Source organism: Rousettus aegyptiacus, unplaced genomic scaffold, assembly GCF_014176215.1.
Source record: "Rousettus aegyptiacus isolate mRouAeg1 unplaced genomic scaffold, mRouAeg1.p scaffold_m13_p_1, whole genome shotgun sequence".
Taxonomy (NCBI): domain Eukaryota; kingdom Metazoa; phylum Chordata; class Mammalia; order Chiroptera; family Pteropodidae; genus Rousettus; species Rousettus aegyptiacus.
In genome coordinates this window covers 184,669,670-184,689,492 of record NW_023416284.1, presented here as the reverse complement: position 1 = coordinate 184,689,492, position 19,823 = coordinate 184,669,670, and the positions used below count along the sequence as shown (strand labels likewise).

Below are 19,823 nucleotides of genomic sequence, written 5' to 3'. Positions count from 1 at the left end.
ATCCGGGAATTTGGCCGCGAGAACCAGAACCGGCGCCCACAGGCGGGGCACAGACGAGCGCCCCCCGCCCCCCATGTTTCTTCCTTCACACCTGGCCCGGGGTCAGCGTAGACCCTGCGGGGGGTGATGAAGCCCGTCAGGGCGAGATTGTTTTGCTTCGAATAATTCCTCCTTGGTATTTCTCACGATTACGGTTTTAATCCACCGGAACAGGGCAGGAGGATGTGTGGGTTTCAGGTAGCCATCGAATACCTACATCTACCCTAAAAACGCTCACGATGATAGCGACAGCAACACGAACTTTTAAATTATTCCGAGATTCAGATTCATAGCACTGTTTTAAAGAACCGAAAGCGTGGTATTTTTGTTGGCATATCGCAATCACACCACTGCTTAAAAAATTAAAATCAGAAGTACTTAACATCTTAAAATTGGCGAGCCTTTGCCAAGTCAGAGCCGCATGGACGACGTGGAGAGGCTCCTGTGACGAGCGGGCGCGCACCTAAAAAGAGTTAGTTCTGCCTTTCCGTACAGATAAAAGGTAGTTTGTTTCGAGGGACGGTCAATCGTTGGGCAGAGTCGTCGTTCTCACACGTCTGAGAACTCCCCTCGCGGTCCGCGCCTGCCCGGGTCTCGGCCCACGGCGCGGCCCGCGGTGCTGACTGGACCCGGGGCACGCCGCTGGCCTCCCCCAGCCCAGGCATGCTGTTCGCTTGCACTGCAGGGCAGCTCACGCCCCGTTCCCGGGGTCCCCGTGGTCACCGTCGCCCCGTCTCGGCGGGGACACTAATCATCACGTGGCCTGGAGCGGCTCGAGCCCCTCCTCCGGGGACAGGACCAAGCGCCTCCAGCTGCGCGTCCTCGGGCTCCGGGGTCCTCCGGCCTTGGCCTTGGCGCAGCAGGAACTCCTATCCGTTTATGGGCCCTGACAGGTCAAGAATGAGAGGGCGTTGCCATAGCAACCCTTACACGCCAATGCGCCGCACTTAAGCTTCAGGACCTCTGGTCTAAAAATAACGCTGTGCCCGGCCAGCTGCCCAGGGCTGTTTCCAGTGTGATAAGCTCAGAAGACCTGACGCCTGGGCCCGGCTCACACCAGCCGCGCTCCCTAACCAGACGGGACGGCCCCGTGGCTCGTCTGTGTCCCCCCATCGGATGAGGACAGCAGTGGGCTTCGGCATCGCCCGGGAGACGAGGCCGAGGGGTCAGGCTGCCAGGCTTTCCTCCTTTTTAAATACCCTTTTACTTTGGAGTAATTCTGCATTTACGGAAAAGCTGCGAAGCCAGCGCAGAGAGTCCCCGTGGGCCGTCCACTCAGCCTCCCCCGGTGTTAACCTCTGGTGACTCCTGGTGTGTCTGCAAAACTAAGTCGCGGATGGCGTCTCCTGCCCTGACGGACCTCGGGCCTTCCTGGACTTCTCTGCTGTCTCCGCGGCTGCCCCTTGGTGCCCGGACCCCGCCCCGGGCGCCTCGCTGCACCTCGCGGTCACGTCTCCCATGTCCTGCCTGTGGGGGTCCCTCCGCGTTCCTCGTGACCTCAGTACTTTTGAAGAATGAGGCGGGCAGTTTGGAGATTGCCTGTTAGTTCGGGTTCGTCTGACGTGTTCCCATGGTCGGGCCGGGATTGTGGGTTTGGGGAGGACCCCCAGGTGAGGTGCCACCGGACAGCACGCGACTGACCGCCGACGGCGTGAACCGCGGCCACAGGTCGAGCTGGCCTCCGCTGGGCGCTCGCCTCTCCCTTTCCCGTCACGCGTCCGGCCGACGAGCGGCGGAGGCGACCGGGCGCCTGGAGGGGGCGTGTGCACGGATCACGTGTGATTGTTCCACGGGGACCCTTCGCCCCCCCCCTTCAGCCAACTCACCCATGTGCCTGACGCAAGGGCCCGGGGGCTGCCTGGCCTCGGTCACACCCGCCCCGCACCCCTGTCCCGCTGCTCAGTCCTCCAGCCCCCGCCGCTGGGAACCTTTCGCAGGGGTGCCAGGGTCCTTCCGACTTCCTCATCCATTTTTCTAGAACTGTCTTACTTCTCACACTGCAAAATACTCCAGGTCCATCCCGTGCCTCTCCTGTGTCAGCCCTAGAATCAGCCATTACCCCAGAGCTCCTGGGTTCACTTCATCTGAGACCTGAGTGGGGTGTGGCCATTGCTGCAGGGGCGACAGCGCTCCAGGCCCTCCGAGTGGAGGTGGTCATGCGGAGGCTGACCCACATGCACATGCATTCACACATGCACGCACACACACATGTGCACACACCTGTGCTTATTGCTTATCTGCCTCTCTGTGTACGAACTAAATGAGGGGGTGCTTTCACTGGTGCCCCCGACGCTGCACCCCGCGCACGGACTCGCAACATCTCCCTCCGCCAGCGAGACCCGATCCCGCCATGCGCGCCACATGACTCCGTGCACTCGGTCTCCGCGCACGCGCAACGTGACTCCGCGCGCTCGGTCTCCACGCGCTCGGTCTCCGCGCACGCGCCACGTGACTCCGCGCGCTCGGTCTCCGCGCACGCGCGACGTGACTCCGGAAGGGCTGACACGTTCTTCTCAGCGGACTTCCTGTTTCTTTTCAGCGTCTTTCTCCTCCGCCCACCACGCCATTATCGTTGGAATTTGACACGTTGGAAGTGTTGCTTTCTTGACGTTTATACTAAAATAGGAACCAGATCACGAGTAATTTCCGGAAGAGTCTGTCTTCGTTTAAGGCTGGGCTAGTGCTCGAGGCTCCCACGTTCAGGGGTCAGTCGTGACCAGCCTCGCCACGGCCCCTCCAGGCCGGGCCTGACGTCCCAGATGGGGCAAGTGGGTGCCCCAGACTCCTTTCTGGGCATTTTCTTTAAAGGCGGTTCCGCGGCCGACGTCGCGGTCCCCCGGCATCTCCTGCTGCCGGCTCCGATCCCGCTCCTTCTGGACAGAGCCACGGGGGCCACGGCGGGGGGGTGGGGGACAGGTTCTGCCTCCCGGCTGGTGGCTGCCCGTCAGCTTTCCCTCCAGCCTCTGGCCTCCGGCCCCCGGCCACCCCCCCGGCCGGAGGGCTCCCTCCACCCTCCACACCCCGAGGTTATTTCTAAAGCTGGCTCTCCCCACCAGGGGTCAAATTTCAGAACCAGAGACTGTCAAGCTCTTCATTTAGCACGGAAGGCTCCGGAGGCCCCGGAAGTTTGCATTTACGAGGAGGCTCGGGAGGCTTTGGAGCACCAGCTTCTGCTCCTGAAATCCCCCAAGACGTGACCTTGCAGACCAAGACCCTTGGCCTGGAGCCACCGCGTCCCTGGGACGGCTGTGACGCAGAGCGCGTCTGCCCTGGGACCTGACGAGGGCGAGGCCGGTGCTCACCGCAGAGCGCGGAAGACCCCGCGGCTCAGCCGGGGTCTCGGCTCGGACTTTCTCTCCTCGAGTCGTGTTTTGGGATGCAATTTCAAGAGTCCCTCTCAAAAGACAGACACAAGGTCTCTGGAACAATTCGAGAAGCCGGGCGCCCCAGATCTGGTCACTGGGCTCTCTCCGCTCCCTCCCTCTGGAAGGGCGCTCTGTGAACCCTCAGACAGGGCGGGCGCGGGCTCCTAGTGCTGAGAGCGGACTCGTCCACCCAGACGCACAGGTGCTGTTTAGAACCCAACCGTATCTTATCTCAGATCTTCCATCGCCCGGTGGCCTCGCCCGGGATCCTCGCCCTCCTGAGTCTCTCCCACGTGGGTGAGCAGGTGACCGGCCCACACCAAGAGGCAGGGACATTTACCAGCCGACTCGCAGGAGACCTCGCTGCCCGCGCCCACCCCCTGTGCTGGCCTGGCTGGCCCGCCTTCCCCCCCCCCCCTTGCAGGGAGAAGGAAGGGTGACAAGTGAAGAGCAGGATGGAAGCTGAAGCGAGAGTGTGGGGGAGCCCCGTGTTAGCTCACCCCGAGCCCCCCTCCAGGAGGGAGCCCCGGAAGCCCCCCACGCATCAGCGACGTCCCCGGGGGGTGCCCGTGGGCCCGCTGCGGCGGGGGCAGAGGCCGGAGCCCGCACTGGCCGCTGCGCAAAGCCGGAGCCTCTGCCATCGCTCCCTGCCGTCTGGGGTCGCGTGGCCCTTCGGCCTGGAGTCCCCCCAAGCAGGCGTTCGGAGGGGGGGGCGGGGGAGAAGCGAACACACGGCCCCACCCGAGGGCCCGCCGCGGGGCTGCGCCATTACCACCGACGCTCTGTGGACAGCGCGACCAAACCTGCAGGGAGCGTCCGTCATGACGCCGCGTGACGGGGAGCGAGGTCTCCATGCGCCGGAGGGCGGCAGTTCGGGTTTCTTCTCTGCGTGTGGAATGAAGGGTGGACAGGAGGAAGGCGACCGCATGGGGGCGGGCGAGAGCGGGGTGGGGCGGACGCGCCCCCGGCTCCCCTGAGCCGTCTGGCAAGAGAAGGTGCCTGACCAGGATGCGCAGAGGCAATGCGGGGGGGGGGGGGGGGCGGGGGGCGCGGGGGGCGGGGAGCTGGCTTAAGCCAAAGGTAAGTGGCAGGCCTGGGGCCGGACTGCCAGCCCGGCCTGCCCAGCCAGGAATGTCTGGCCGGCTCACCCCGAGGAGGCTTTCCGTGGAGCACCCCCCTTTCTCGCTGGAACCCCTGAAAGGGTCTTTTGGTCTCTGGCTGGGCGTGGCGACCTGTTGCTGCTTTACCCATCGGTGTCCTACTTTCCTCATAAATTCAGCACTTCCGCTGACCCCTGGGGGCGCCAGGGTCCCCGAGCAGGGTGCAAACAGGCCCTGCCCCGGGCGTCCACTGGCTGCGAGAGGCCAGACGGATGACGGACAGTGAGCGGTGTGGCAGGTGTGACGAGACGGGGCCCATGCCCTGAGGACACAGGGGGCACAGCGTCCGGGAGAACGGAAGCATCACCTCGGGCCAGGCGGGGCAGAGGCCCGGCGGGTGCTGACGGTCCCTGACGCCGGGTTCTCTGCACGTGGCGACTTTGCTGCCGGAGCCGGTCGCCACTTGCTGCACAGCCCGCCACATGAAATCATTCTCGTCTTTAAACGAAAAAGCTGCCGGCTTTGCCGAGCGCAAGGGCCACGGGGGAGCGTCCAGGTGACCGAGCCTCGCCGGGGGCCCCCCTAACCCCGCGTGCTGTCTCCCCGCCAGCTCTGTACGGCGTCCTGTTTGAGAAGGACAAGGAGGCCGCCTTCGCCAGCCACCGCCTCGGAGAAGCCCTGGGCTTCGTCGCCGCCTTTGGGTTCAGCGCCTTCCTGTGAGTCAGCCTCAAGCTCCACATTCTGCTGGGCGTCCTGTGCCTGACCATGGCGGCGTACGGGCTCGTCGAGTATCAGGAGTCCCAGGACCTCAGCCGGCCACCTGCTGAGGGCGTGACGAGGCCGGCGGAGGAGGGAGAAACTCAGACGACAAAGATGTGACAGCAGCAGACGCCTGGGCAAGTGAGCGGGCGCCGGCCCCGTTCCGCCCAGAGCCACCCGGAGCTGGACTCGATCTGTTAGCCACGTGTGGCCATGCGAGAGACAGACAGATCGTAGTTTTATTTTAGTATGTAAATTGTTTTCTAGTCTATCGGATTTTCAGTCCACCATCTCATCAGGAGAGATCAAGAGTATACATAAAAAAAATCGGTGAATTTCAGATACAAAGGAAAAAGTTCTGGGCATGCGCACTCGTGGGAACCATGCTCAGAGTCACAGAATCGGCGACGCGACACTCGTTTTTGTTGTCGCCATTGCTGTGTGTTTCGAAAATCGCGGCTCCGGGTAAACGGTGCGGTCCAGCACCGTGCGCTGACGCCCGACGGCCGACGCCTGCCTCCCCGCGCCGGGGCAGCAAAGCCGTAGACGCCCCGCGTCTCGAGACGTACCACGTGCGAGCGGCGGGATGAACGCGCTTGTACGATGAACCCGCCTCCTTTCCTGACGCTGTTCCCCCAAACGCTCCCCTAGATGACACGCGAAAGCCACTGCGCCCGTGACCCGGCAGGCAGCAGACGCCGGACGTCTTCACGGACGACGAGGGGCTCGGGGCCCCCGGCCGCCGGGACACAGGGCCGTCTCCCCGTGAGCGTCCAGGGCCGGCGTTTCGTTGCTCCTCGTCGGGGCCGCCGCCGAGCCACCCGCGGCCCCCTCCTCCGTGTGGCCTCGCGCCCTCTGGCGTTGGGCCTGGTGGTCCCTCCGGTCTCCCCTCAGCCAGACGCCTCCGCTCCTCGTCAGCCTGCACCCTCCTCCGAGGCTCCCTCCGAAGTGTCCCGTGAAGGCGGATGCCCAGCACGTCCGCCACAGGTGCCGCCTGCCCCAGGACGACCCCGCCCCCCCCCCCCCCGTTCTCGTCAGGGACACCCCGGCCGGTCAGACGCCATTCACAGCCCCTCGGCACCCCGTCCCTGGGCGGGAAGTCCCGGAGGCCGGCGTGGGGGCTCCACGGCCCCTTCCCTGCGCTGCCCCGCCCCCCCTCCCCTGTGTCACACCTAGTATAAAAAACTTCCAAAAAGCAAAAGGTCTATCTGAAAGAACACTGTTGAATAAAGAAATAAAGGTAAAAGCATCTCATCATAAGAAAGCAAGTGTCAATAATGTAGGTTATCGCTGGCGCACATTTACTATAATCTATTAAAATGAGTCTTAAATGTACTGGCAACCAAGGCAATAAAACACACACACACACGCACACGCACACGCACAGATTATGTAACAGTTGTCCTTTGGTAAAAGGAGGCCAACTAGTGTTTTAATAGGTAATTTTCTAGATACTGAAGTGAGATGGAGCTTGTGGGCGGGTCCGTCACGCGGGTGGGCACACCCAGGGGCCCGTGACAGTCTGATCGCTGACGAGGGAGGGCCCGAGTGGCGTTGTCACTGTGAACAGGTGTGGCAGGGGAGCTGGAGGCCCAGCAGGGTGGCTTCTGGTGCAACAGGCTTGGTGGCTTCTGCCACACCCTCCGGAGAGAGTCTCCTACTCCGGAGCCTGCGGGCCTTGGAGGGGCAGCCCTGGCCCTCCCCCCACCCCCCACGCGGTCAGGTAAAGCGCTTCCTTCGCAGTAACAGCCCGCGTCCCGTGTCGCCTCCGGGGGTGAGGGGCGGGGGAGCTGCGCCCCAGCGGCTTCCCACCCCGGGGGCGGGAGGCGGAGGGCCGCGCGTCCCGGGCGGGGAGAGGGGACGCCGAGGCCCAGGGCGTGCGACCCCGCAACCCCGCGGCCCCGCGGCCGGCTCCGAGCTCCCGGCCCGGCGGGCTGCACCGCGCGGCGGTCGCATGGCGCCCCCTGGCGGGCCCGGCTGGCCACGTCGCCGGATCCAGCGCGGGCGGGACGGGCCGCTGCGCCCCTCCCCGCGCGACCGCCTCCCCCCGGCCCACGCCCGCGTCCACGCCAGGCCCACCTGCCCCGGCGGGGCCACCTGCCCCCCCACGCTGTGACGCCTCCCCCCACCCCCCGACTCCCGGCCCCCCCTGCTCCGGGGTTTCTGGCCAAAGTAAAACGAAGGACGATTCCGCAGGTCGGACCGCGCAGGCCGCCACCCGCGTGCCCTCTCGGCGGCATCCACGGGGCCGCCCAGGGCGTCGCATGGGGTGACGGAGGGGAGACGCCAGCTGTGACCCCGAGGGTCCCCCGCCCCCCCATGAGGACTCGGGCACGGGAAGCCAGCGCCACCCTGCGGAGGCCCCTCCTGCCCGCGCCGGCGCCCGCCCCGAGCCCCCTGCTCTGCTCCCGCTGTCCCCGGCCTTTGCTGAGACCGCCTGGCCCCGCCCCGTGTGGCTCCCCCCCTTGACCCCCACAAACTCCAGCCCATTTCGCCCTGGACACTTTCTGTCACACAGGAAATTATCAAATTAGAATGTGTTTCTTCCTTGGACAAGCGTTAAGCACAGGCTAAGTGCCAATTGTTGTAGGCGAACCCCACGGCAGTGAGCGTGGCCCTTGGCAGTGAACCCCACAGCAGTGAACACCGCGGCGGTGAACCCCACGGTGGTAAATCCCACAGCGGTGAACCCCACAGTGGTGAACCCCACAACAGTGAGCGTAGCCCTTGGTGGTGAGCCCCACAGCGGTGAACCCCATGGCAGGGAACCCCATGGCAGTGAACCCCACAGCAGTGAGCATGGCCCTTGGCAGTGAACCCCACAGTGGTGAACCCCACCGCGGTGAACCCCACAGCGGTGAACCCCACGGTGATGAACCCCACGGCGGTGAACCCCACGGCAGTGAACCCCATGGCAACATCTCGCACCCAGAGAGAACGTTGGGCTGAGTGCCGGGTCGCCATGTGGGACGAGGGGCGACAGCATGGGGGGCGTCAGAGTGCAGCCCCGCAGCGGGCAGAAGGGTCCGTGTCCGCAGCGGGGTGCTGAGGGGGCGGGCAGGGGGCGCCCAGTGAGAGAGAGGGGCGCTGCCACAGCCGGGGCACAGCCGGGGCACAGCCTGGGCACAGTGGGGGGCGTGGCCGGAGGGGTGGCCGGAGGGAGTCGGGCCTGCGGACCCCGGGAAGACTTTGGGGTGAGCCTGAGCATCGTGGGGACCTGCGTTAGTCACCCGTGGCTGCCGTAACAAAGCCCCACACACCTGGGAAGCCAGAGCAGGGGAGGCGCCCCCTCACCATGCTGGAGGCCCGAAGTCCAAAGTCAGGGTGCGGGCGACTCCCGCTCCCTCCGACCCCTCCAGGGCAGGGCCCCGCTTGCCGCTTCCAGCGGGCTGGTGTCGGGGGTGCTGACGTGGCTGGTGTCGGGGTGCTGACGTGGCTGGTGTTGGGGTGCTGACGTGGCTGGTGTCGGGGTGCTGACGTGGCTGGTGTTGGGGTGCTGACGTGGGCTGGTGTTGGGGTGCTGACGTGGCTGGTGTTGGGGTGCTGACGTGGGCTGGTGTTGGGGTGCTGACGTGGGCTGGTGTTGGGGTGCTGACGTGGCTGGTGTCGGGGTGCTGACGTGGGCTGGTGTTGGGGTGCTGACGTGGCTGGTGTCGGGGTGCTGACGTGGGCTGGTGTCGGGGTGCTGACGTGGGTTGGTGTCGGGGGTGCTGACGTGGGCTGGTGTCGGGGGTGCTGACGTGGCTGGTGTCGGGGTGCTGACGTGGGCTGGTATCGGGGGTGCTGACGTGGCTGGTGTCGGGGTGCTGACGTGGGCTGGTGTCGGGGTGCTGACGTGGGCTGGTGTCGGGGTGCTGACGTGGCTGGTGTCGGGGTGCTGACGTGGGCTGGTGTCGGGGTGCTGACGTGGCTGGTGTCGGGGTGCTGACGTGGCTGGTGTCGGGGTGCTGACGTGGGCTGGTGTCGGGGTGCTGACGTGGCTGGTGTCGGGGTGCTGACGTGGCTGGTGTCGGGGTGCTGACATGGGTTGGTGTCGGGGTGCTGACGTGGGCTGGTGTCTGGGTGCTGACGTGGCTGGTGTCGGGGTGCTGACGTGGGCTGGTGTCTGGGTGCTGACGTGGCTGGTGTTGGGGTGCTGATGTGGCTGGTGTCGGGGTGCTGACGTGGCTGGTGTTGGGGTGCTGACGTGGGCTGGTGTCGGGGTGCTGACGTGGGCTGGTGTTGGGGTGCTGACGTGGCTGGTGTCGGGGTGCTGACGTGGGCTGGTGTTGGGGTGCTGACGTGGCTGGTGTCGGGGTGCTGACGTGGGCTGGTGTTGGGGTGCTGACGTGGGTTGGTGTCGGGGGTGCTGACGTGGGCTGGTGTCGGGGGTGCTGACGTGGCTGGTGTCGGGGTGCTGACGTGGGCTGGTGTCGGGGTGCTGACGTGGCTGGTGTTGGGGTGCTGACGTGGGCTGGTGTCGGGGTGCTGACGTGGCTGGTGTCGGGGTGCTGACGTGGGCTGGTGTTGGGGTGCTGACGTGGCTGGTGTCGGGGTGCTGACGTGGGTTGGTGTTGGGGTGCTGACGTGGGCTGGTGTCGGGGTGCTGACGTGGCTGGTGTCGGGGTGCTGACGTGGGCTGGTGTCTGGGTGCTGACGTGGCTGGTGTCGGGGTGCTGACGTGGCTGGTGTCGGGGTGCTGATGTTCCCGGCCCACAGCCGGTCACTCCGATCTCCACCTCCGCCACGGGGCCGTCTTCCCTCGCTGGTCTGTCTCCGCGACTTTTCTCCTAGTCTGCGAGGACACCAGTCCTAAGGGGTCAGGGGACCACCCTGCCCCAGCACGACCTCATCTGGACCAATCGCACGTGCAACAACCTTACTTCCAGAGTCGTGTTCTGAGGTTCTGGGAAGGACATGTATAGAACCACGGAGCAGTGACCTGGGCTCTGCCTGCTGGGTGGAGGACACGGCCAGCACGGGGGGGAAACAAGGTCATTGGGGGCCGCCCAGCTGTCCCGGCAGGAACGCGGCGGCTGCACTGAGGTGGCCGTGCCCGTGAGAAGTGGGCAGACTCGGGGTGTCCACCGAGGCAGCGTCCCCGGGATGCCGAGAGTAGAGAAGGAAACTCCACAAGTTTGGCGTCAGACCCAGGAGAGAGGGGTGACCACTTGCTTGGCTTGGGGGGGCCTGGGGGCTTCGTGGGCAGGAGGTCAAGCGTGTGCTCGTTTCGCTATGCTGTGAGGCGTCGGTGGCTCTGCTGAGGGGCAGCTGGGTGCATGAGACCAGCATTCGGGGCGATCTCACATGGAGAGGGAGGGAGTGGGGAGCCGTCACCACGCCGGTGACATTTAAAGTCGGGGCACAGACGAGAGACGGTGCCGGGCGTGGAGGGGTCTGAGTCCTCGCACCTTCCAGGCTTCCGAGGTCCGGTGGGGACACGGGGCCCGGCAAGAGTGACCAGAGGGACAAATGAGAACCCCTGGGAGGCTGTCACCCCCGGAGGTGGAGGCGTCCGCGGCTGCTGGGGGCGGTGCTCAGCTGAGGGCGGAGGCCGGGCTCTGCGTTGGTGACAGGGCGGTCACTGGTGACAGCGGAACGGGGGGACACCCGACCCAGCAGCTGACAGACAGTGAGGCGTGCAGACGGCGGGGAGGTCCAGCCCCCCCAGACCCCCCACGACGCGGGTCACGACGCGGCTGAAGCAGCCAGCGGCCTGGCGGACAGAGCACTGCGGTTATTCCGGCTCAGGCTCCTCACGCGGTATCGATGAGAAAAGCCAGTAATCGGCAGAGCTGACGGCCCGGCCCAGGTCGCACCGCGGAAGAAATGGGGCTGGAATTTGTTTGTATAACTCCCGGTCGAGGGTGTTTTTCCACTAAAAGGCTGGTTAGCAGTAATCACTCCAAACGCGGTTCTTCGCCTAAGATAGATGCGCGTAGTTTGTTTAAATGTTTTAGTGAGTTAGAACATACGGGAAACCTACAGATGTGTGTGTGCAGTTTGTTAAACTGGACGAACCGTGTACCCAGCACCCAGACCGAGAGACGGAGCCGGCACGGACCCGCGAGGACCCGTTCCCAGCACTTCCCAAGGGCGGCGACCCCCAAGCCGCAGGCTCATGTTTTGCACGTAATTATTAACTATGAGCAGCACTTGCCGTGATCACAGTGATCAATACAAGTCCGTTCTCAGTAAGTACGGCCGTCCTTGGAACCAGCCAGGCACCGCGCTAAGTGTGCGTTTTCAGCGAAAGTTTACTGGCACAATGCCAAGGACTCAGCCCCTGGTCGCGGTCCAAGGGAAGGTCCCCAAGCTCCCTTAGGCCCCTTCAGCCCGGGGGTCTTTGTGCCCCCGGCGGTGGGGGGGGAGGGGGCTGAGGTGTAATAAAATAGCAAAATTCTACCTACTGGCTCAGTGGCCTTGGACCTCACTAAAATTCTAGACTTTAATGTCGTAATGAGCCCAACTTCCTCTTGCCCCTGTCAGGAGGGAGGTAAGAACACTCATCCCAGCACAAAGAGCAGGCATTCCCCTTGGAGGGGACCCTCGGGTGACACCCCAGAGCGTGGGCGTCCACAGAGCCCTCCCATAGTACCTGAAGGTGGAGCCCCGGATGGCATGTGCTCAGCGTGACACAGGGGGAGATGGTCCTGGCTCCGGGTGGCGTCCCGGTCAGGCTGCCAGCCACAAGCACATGCCTCTCGGGGTTCCTCACTGCAAAGCCCACTAAGCCAGTGCCCAGGGGGTGCCGAGCCAGCCTTCCCACGCCTCCAGGGGGCCTGCGGGGCCATGAGAGGTGAGCCACGGAGACACAGACTCCCGTGAGAAAGAGAAATTGCGTGAGGAGCCGAACGCAGAGAAGAGTTTGGGGGAGTGTGTTTGCTCGTGGTGCACTGGGGAAAGATGACAGGCTCTCGTCATGTGTGCGAACACTGCTCCCCTCGCGGCGTGAGTCCTCAGCCCCGTGACCCCCACCTCGAGCACCTGCCTCCTTTCTCAGCCCAGGCGTCTGTCTGGGTGGAGAGTGACTTTGTCTTGGAAGCTCATGCGAACATCTCACGTCAAAGGAGAGGATTCAAAACTGTTGAACGGATACAGGACAGAGATTGCTCAGCCGGATAATCTGGGCCAGACGTCCTCAGGGGGACAGGATGGTCGGCCCGGCTGTGTCCACCCCACCACGCCTCTGCCTCCCCAGCCTTCGCGGGGTGCTCGCGACGACCGTCGGGGGAAGAGCTGGACATTTTGTTTATGCGGGATTCACAGCACGTGAGCTGGAAGGTGACATAAATAAGTAAGAAGAGAACACGCCAAACCGAAGAAGAAAAACAGCCCCCGGGCGGGTGTGATGAGCTCCTTTCGTTCTCGGTCACTGAGGAAACCTGCCTTTCCCTCTGGCTTGGCGCCGTGTCCCGGGTCCCGGGCGTTGTGCAGTTTTTGTACAGCTACACGGAGCAACGCACTGGTCCCCAAAGGGCGTCGCGATGCACGTAATTAAATGCACGGTGGCGAAGCCATAGACATTGCCCAGCAGAGGTGACGGCAGGCGGGGGCCTCGGGGGCCGGGGGCGGAGACCCCGGGGCAGCCCCCGGCCTGGCCCAGCTGCGAGGCCGGTCCACGGGGCACAGCGCGGTCAGGAGCGACTCTGCCTTTGCTGGGAGGACGGGTCCGCCTGCCGTCTCTGGAGTCAACTTGTCTTAAACAAATAAAAAGACTCGTTTTGGAAACACACCTGTTTTTAGGTAGAAACAATATATTTGCTGTCCCGGGAGGAAAAAACAAAGGGGGTCCCGGGGAGCCCGCCAGAGCACCCCCCGCCCCCCGCCTCTTCTCCTCCCTGCGTCGGCTGCTCAGGTTCCCTCGGGGGCCTCAGGTCTGGAGCTGACGGGGGCGCCGAGCGCGGGCTGCGTGTGGGCCCTTCCCCGGGGTGTGGGGGAAGGGAGACGCAGAGGAGCCCTTGGGCCCAGCTCCCGGGGTCCCCGGTCCGGCCGGCCCGGGGCGGTGACTGTCCCCTTTGTGAGGAGAGCAGCCTGGCGTCACTAAGCGACGGGCAGGGCAGTGTCCAGTCCTGTCCTCTCCGGCTGGGCTATGCAGCTGCCCAAGTCCACCAAAGCCACCCTGGGGTCAGGGCCTGATGCGAAAGTGTCCCCGTGACCCTTCCGCCCCGCCAGGCTCGGGGACAAGCCTGTGGAAGTGGCAGCCAGACCTGGAGGGTGGCCCTGGAGTCTGCCTCTGTCCCAGGACCCGCCCCTCCCCTGAGCACAGGGGTGCAGGGCTGCTAGACAGGGTGAGTGCCGGCGCCGGTCCAGGCCTCACGGGGACAGGAAGGGGAGCCGCCGCCCCCGCCCCGGGTCCTACCGCTCCACACACTCGCAGCCCGGGAGCGGGGAGCGTCCGCCGCGTGCTGGTGGTGGCCACACATGAGTAAACAAGGCAAACGCGGTTCCCGCGGCGAAGCCACCAGGGCGGGGGGTGGGGTGGGGGGGGGGTCGGCACCACAGCCCGCCATGGGTGTGGGACCCGCGGCCGCACTCGGCCGAGCGTGGCGATCGGCCAGGGTTTTCCACCACCTGGCAGACGCCGGGGTAGGAGGCCGAGCAAGGTGGTGTGGGGGGCGGTTTTCGCGGAAGGCAGGCGGGACACAGCGTGGGGACAGAGGGGCCGAGCGTGCGGGCGCCGAGCCTGGGAAGGCGGAGGCCTGGGCCACAGCTGGCGCCCGCATCCTCGTGTCCGGACGCTGGACGCCGGGCTCGTGACCCTCACGTGCGGGCCCGGGGCGTGGGGGCACAGGCGGGACGGCCGGCGGGGACCCGCGGGGAAGGCGCGTGGCCTCTGGGCGCAGGCGGGCCCTGCCGGAGGCCCTGCGGAGGCACAACCTGCCTCCCCAGGCAGGTGGTGGCCGACCGGGCTCCGGGCCCCGGGCGCCGGGCAGCGGGCAGCGGGCAGCGCGTTTGCTTCGCGGCGGTTCCCTCCCGCCTGTGACCGCCGAGGGCGGGCACATGCTCAGGACGAGGCGTCATCGCAAGGGGCTCTGCCTCCAGGACACGGAAGGCTCTCGTGATGGACCAGCACTCCCTTAGCCAACGGGCCTGACCTCCAACCTCTTACCTCAGTGGGTGGGGCAGACAGTGGCCACTTCCAACCGCCGGCCGAGGCCCTGGGGAGGGGCGGTGGGAGAGGACCGTGACGTGGGGACCCGCCTGGGAGGGCGACCGGTGGCATCGCCCTGCCGTCCCCGCTAGAGCGCAGCGCACGCGGTCACCCCGCCGCCGACGGGCGGGGGCCCCAGCGCATGGCAGAGAGAACGCGGGGCCGGGACAGCTGCCCAGGCGTCTCCCCCCTTCCCCGTTCAGTCGGCGCGGACCCGCCTTCCAGGGCCGCCCTCCGCCCGTGGCGTGCGCGCTCCCCGACATGGCCGCGGTGGCTCTCACGGCCCGCAGGACCGCCGCTGGGGCCCCGATGCCCCCAACCTCTCACTCCGCCTCTCCACGAGTCGTGTTATATTTAATCGCACATGAGTTATATTCAAAACCCACCGCCCAGTTCACAGCGACGCCTTCCTGTTGCATCGGCCCCCGCAGGGCCCCCCGACCCTCAGCCCCGTGGGCCGTGGAGCCAGGAGAAGGCCGGGCGGCCACCGCTGACTGCTGACCGGCCGGAACGGCACCCCGCTTGCTCCGAGCCACTGGCAGGAGGCGGACGGGCCAGGCATTGGACTTTGCCTTGTTGCAGAAAGATTAGACCGGCGAGAACCCAAGCAGCACTCGGAGAGTGGGAGAACTCAGGTTTATTACGCGTGGCCCCAGGGGAGCCAGCGCTCTGAAGGCCTGGGCCCCCAGCTCAGGGGCGGCCTTGCTTATCCTGCAGGTACAGTTGGCGTGAGCCGAGTGGTTCGTTTGTGCTCAGGTGGCTACAGAGTGCAGGAGTTGCAATGGGCTACGGGCAGTCGCAGAACAAGCAAAGGGGAGGGGGAGTCTTCAGTGGATCGCGAGGCCGCTCTGCCCTTCGGTCTGTGTGGCGTTTCTGCAGAAGCAGGACAGAGAGCTGATCACAAGGTTAGCCAAAAGGTTAGCCCTTTGAGTGGAAAATTCCTCTTCAGCCCGACGTGGCGAGTCCCACACTGGCTTGGTGAGGTGGCACTCAAGGTACCACAATGGTTCAGAGAGCGTCCTGACGAGGGAGTTTGGGGGCGCGGCATATTTCTTGGAGAGAGTAAAGAAACGTTTTTGACTTTGTTGACTTGGTTTAATCCGGCTGCCATGATTATTTGATTCAGACCCTCCCTCTCAGCCCCCCCCATACACACACACAAATGCACACACATGCACGCACACACGCATGCACACACACACGTGCGCGCGCACACACGTGCACACACATGCGCACACCCACGGCTGGAAAAATTTGGCAATACATCGGACACGGTTTAAAACATCTCCGTAAATCGCAAGCACTGAATTTCTCTGTAGCTGCGTCAGAACGGGGAATAAGCAGGGACCACGCTGAAAAGGCACACAGTCCTCTTGCCCACGCTGCTTTTGTCCCCAGCTGGCGTGGAGCCATCCTCCCTGTCCCCACCCGCAGCCTCGGAGGCGAGCCAGGCTTTCTGCTGGCTTCAGACTGGGGACCACGCCGCCTGGAAGCAAGCTGTCTCCCCCGCTCCCTGAGGGCCCCTTCCAGCTTCAGATCCGGAGGAGAAGGTGGGCGAGCGAGCTGGCCGTCCCCCCTCGCTTCGCCCCTCCCTTCCTTGCTTTTTTCTTTTCTCGTTTGTCAAATACTGTCTTCGCTGGAAATACAGTATACGTCAGAATGTCCTCCTCCTGCACCAGTCAGACTCTCTCAGGGAGCACAGAGATAACTTATTCCACCAAATAAGTTATGATGTTGCTTTATGTCACGAATCGCTTGTGAACAGTGTTAACGTTGTCAAACACCCAAGCCGAATCGCCTTCGCTCGGGTTTTTGACATTCTCCCCAGAGGCTTTGCCATTTTTATCTTTTTTTCTGGCTTGTGACAAAACATGCTTCATCATCGGTTTTGGTTTTCCTCAAAAACGATCTTGTTTTCTTTCTTTTGGAAGTTCGGAGAAATGTTGAAGCTGCATTTTCTGTTTATCTTGCAAATGTGAGGTACAATCCTCACAAAACGATGATTTTCGCAGACCGAGTTTTTAAAAGCTCAAATTTGCTTTCTCAACTCTTGCAAATTACCATTTATTTGAATAAACCCAGCCCCTGAGCCCCGAAATGCGTCCAGCGGCCCCGAGGTCATGAAGGGGTGCCGGGGGACCATCGTCAGTGTCTGGCCTGTGCCCCTTAGATGTCCCAGGCCAATATGAGTCTCGCCAACCACACGACACATCATTCCAAGCTTCTTCCACATGCTCGAATTCGTTCAACTGGAAAAACTGGGTTCTCCTGTTCTAAATAACAATCACTTTTCAGACCAACAGGATTCTCCACGGCTGCAGGCCTACCGCGGCGGGGCGCTCAGAGGCGCTGACGGGGACGCTGCGAGCATTCTCAGCATGTCACTGAATGAAGGAGACGCACAGGTGAGCTCCGCGGAGACGGGGGAGGCGGGGGGAGGCGGAGGCGGGCCGGCCTGGGGAGACGGGTGGACCCCAGCGAGACCGCACTGGGCGGGAGGCCCGGACCAGTCCGCGGCTCGGACACAGAACGCGTGGAAAACCACCACTAGCCCGTGCCCGTTTGCCCCGAGAACACTCGCCGGCGAGGATGGCGGCCACGGCAGTCCCCCCGAGATAGCTCGCAGGTCACCGTCCTAACCTCTCCCCCAGAGTTTGCCACGAAATACCTCCCTTTTGTTATTTCCGCATCGCTCTAGCGTATCAGTAGTCTTTGGAAACGAAGGACATCATTCCGTTTATAGCGTTCTGTTTCTAGCAGCGATATTTCCATCCACGAAACAGCCAGTCTCCATCGCTGGAAATGTCAAATCCTAGAAAACGCAGCCTTCCTATGCGTGACGTTAGCATCCTTCTCGAGCAGTCATTAGCTGAAGAGTCAGTCGATGAGTCCGATTCATGTATACGCGTCCGTTACCTTAGGATTAGAGGCGAGTTCTGTGTAGAAACAACTCCAAGAACAGGTTTTGCATTTTATTTTCACATTGAAAACCAGTCCGATTTGCTTCCGCCTCGGAGGGCATGTTTTTGTAAAATTGAAGGAACGCTGGCAGCGAGTGGCTTTTTTTTTTTTTCTCCTAAACGGGAAGGGCTAGAGCATGCTCTCCTGGGCCCCCCTCTCACACGCTTCTGATCCCCAGACCAGGCTCCCCTGCCGGAGGGCCGCGGACGGCACCGCGCGGGCCGGGCTGAGGCCGCTGGTCTTCCGCGTGGACGACAGCACACCGCAGGTCGTACAGAGCGTCCTCCTGGAGCGCGGGTGGGACAAGTTCGATCACCGAGAGCAGGACGTGGAGGGCTGGAACCTGTACTGGAGGACGTCCTCCTTCCGGATGGCCGAGCACATCAACGTGAAGCCCTGGCAGCAGCTGAACCACCACCCGGGCACCACCAGGCTCACCAGGAAGGACCGCCTGGCCAGGCAGCTCAAGCACATGGGGAGGATGTACGGCTCGCTCCTGTACGAGTTCATCCCCCCGACCTTCGTCATGCCCGGCGACTACTGCCAGTTCGTGGCCGAGTACTTCAAGGAGAAGCAGGCGCTGGGCACCAAGCCGGGCTACTGGATCTGCAAGCCCGCGGAGCTATCTCGCGGGAGGGGAATCACAGTCTTCAGTGACATTAAGGACCTCATCTTTGATGACACGTACGTGGTACAGAAGTACATCTGCAACCCTTTACTCGTGGGCAGGTACAAATGCGACCTCCGCATCTACGTCTGCATCACCGGCTTCAAGCCCTTGACCATCTACATGTATCAGGAAGGGCTGGTCCGCTTCGCCACTGAGAAGTTCGACCTCCGCCACCTGCAAAACAGCTACGCGCATCTGACCAACAGCAGCATCAACAAGTCGGGGGCCTCGTACGAGAAGGTCAAAGAGGTGGTGGGCCGCGGCTGCAAGTGGACGCTCAGCCGGCTCTTCTCCTACCTGCGCGGCTGGGGCGCGGATGACCAGCTGCTGCGGCAGAAGATCCGGCACCTGGTCACCCTCACTGTGCTCGCCATCGCGCCCTCCGTCCCCATCGCCGCCAACTGCTTCGAGCTCCTCGGCTTCGACATTTTGATCGACGACAACTTGAAACCGTGGCTTTTAGAGGTCAACTACAGCCCAGCCCTGTCCTTAGACTGCTCGGCAGACGTGTCCGTGAAGAGGAAACTTATCCACGACACTATCGAACTGATTTACTTACACGGTCTAAGAAACGACAGAAACGAACACGGCGACGCGGCCGACGGGCGCCCCGGGGACCCCCCGGCGGACGCCGCCCCGGGCGGACTCGGCGACGCCCCCGACCTTCTCTCTCGCGAGCCCCTCTTACACCTGACGGGTCACGCTCTTAACAAGGACAAACCCGATGTGAAGAAAGCGGTGGGTACAAGCCCGGAGAGCAAATGCCCCTCCCAGCGGAGAGACACGGTGACCCGCAAGGACACGCTCCCGGCCACAGCAGAGCCGCCCAGCAAACGGCAGCTGAAGGACCGGCCGGCACCCCGCAGGGCGTCCACACCCCGCCTGCCGCGGCTCCCGTCGCCCGTGGGCCGGAGCGGCGGCGCCCCACGGGGCCCGTGGGGGCCGGCGGCCGGCAGCGAAGCGCCGGATCCCCACGCAGGCGGCTTCGTGCTCATCTTTCCCTTCAACGAAGCCACCTTTGGAGCTTCTAGGAACGGACTAAATGTCAAAAGAATAATCCAGGAGCTGCAGAAACTAATGAATAAGCAATGTTCCCAAGTGGCGGAGAAGAAAACGAAAATAAGGTGACGTGAGTTTTTTTTTTTTTATCGTTTTGTTTCATTTTGTTTTGTTTTGTTTGCACACCACCAAAGATTCCTGCCGGGGCTGCGGCAGACCTGGTGCCTGCTCATGGCCCCGTCGCCCTGCCCCGGGGCTCCAGCTGTGGGTGTGCACAAATAATAACAGCTGACAAAGTGGGAGGCGTTCAGTGCTGACTCAGCGACATCACTGGGTGCTCGCGCGGGCCCCTCAGGAGAATGCCACGTGGCCCCTTCTACGTAGTTGGGGACACGGTGTCACAATCACACTGTGCGCACGTACAGAAACCTGGAAAAGGATTATAGTGACACGGTTGGAGTCTCGGGTAAAAACAACACAAGAAAGGCCAGGGGTTGACTTTTCGTTTTTTTCAATTGACCATTTTTTTGTTCAAAATCATTTTTTTCAACTTGATTTGTCATCTAGAGTGAGGTGAATTACTACTGACAGTCTCCCCTCAAAATACCCGAACGACTCTGTCATTTATAGACCCTGGGCCCCCAACACTGTGCCAAGTAGCTCCTCGCTTTGGGCACCAACCGGCCACATTTGGAAAGTGGCCCTCTTCTCAGGCCTTGTCACTGCTAGATCACTGTCCCCGGACCTGACGCGAGAGCCTCCCCAGCCTGGGTCCTTGTCCTTCCTGCCAGGTAAGG

The 19,823-nt window shown here is 63.3% G+C and overlaps 1 protein-coding gene across 1 annotated transcript; it reads left to right on the top strand.

Moving 5' to 3' along the window:
* Positions 1–16,774: 16,774 nt before the first annotated feature.
* On the top strand, positions 16,775–19,155 carry TTLL2 (tubulin tyrosine ligase like 2). Its single transcript, XM_036217691.1, has 2 exons — positions 16,775–16,801; positions 17,536–19,155. The coding sequence occupies exons 1-2, from the start codon at positions 16,775–16,777 to the stop codon at positions 19,153–19,155; spliced, it is 1,647 nt and encodes a 548-aa protein (XP_036073584.1).
* The last annotated feature ends 668 nt before the right edge of the window (positions 19,156–19,823 follow it).

Coding starts and splice junctions, on each gene's coding strand:
- TTLL2 (XM_036217691.1), top strand. CDS start 16,775: ATGTCACTGAATGAAGGAGACGCACAG. Junction 16,802..17,535: donor TGAATGAAGGAGACGCACAG/GTGAGCTCCGCG, acceptor TCTGATCCCCAG/ACCAGGCTCCCCTGCCGGAG.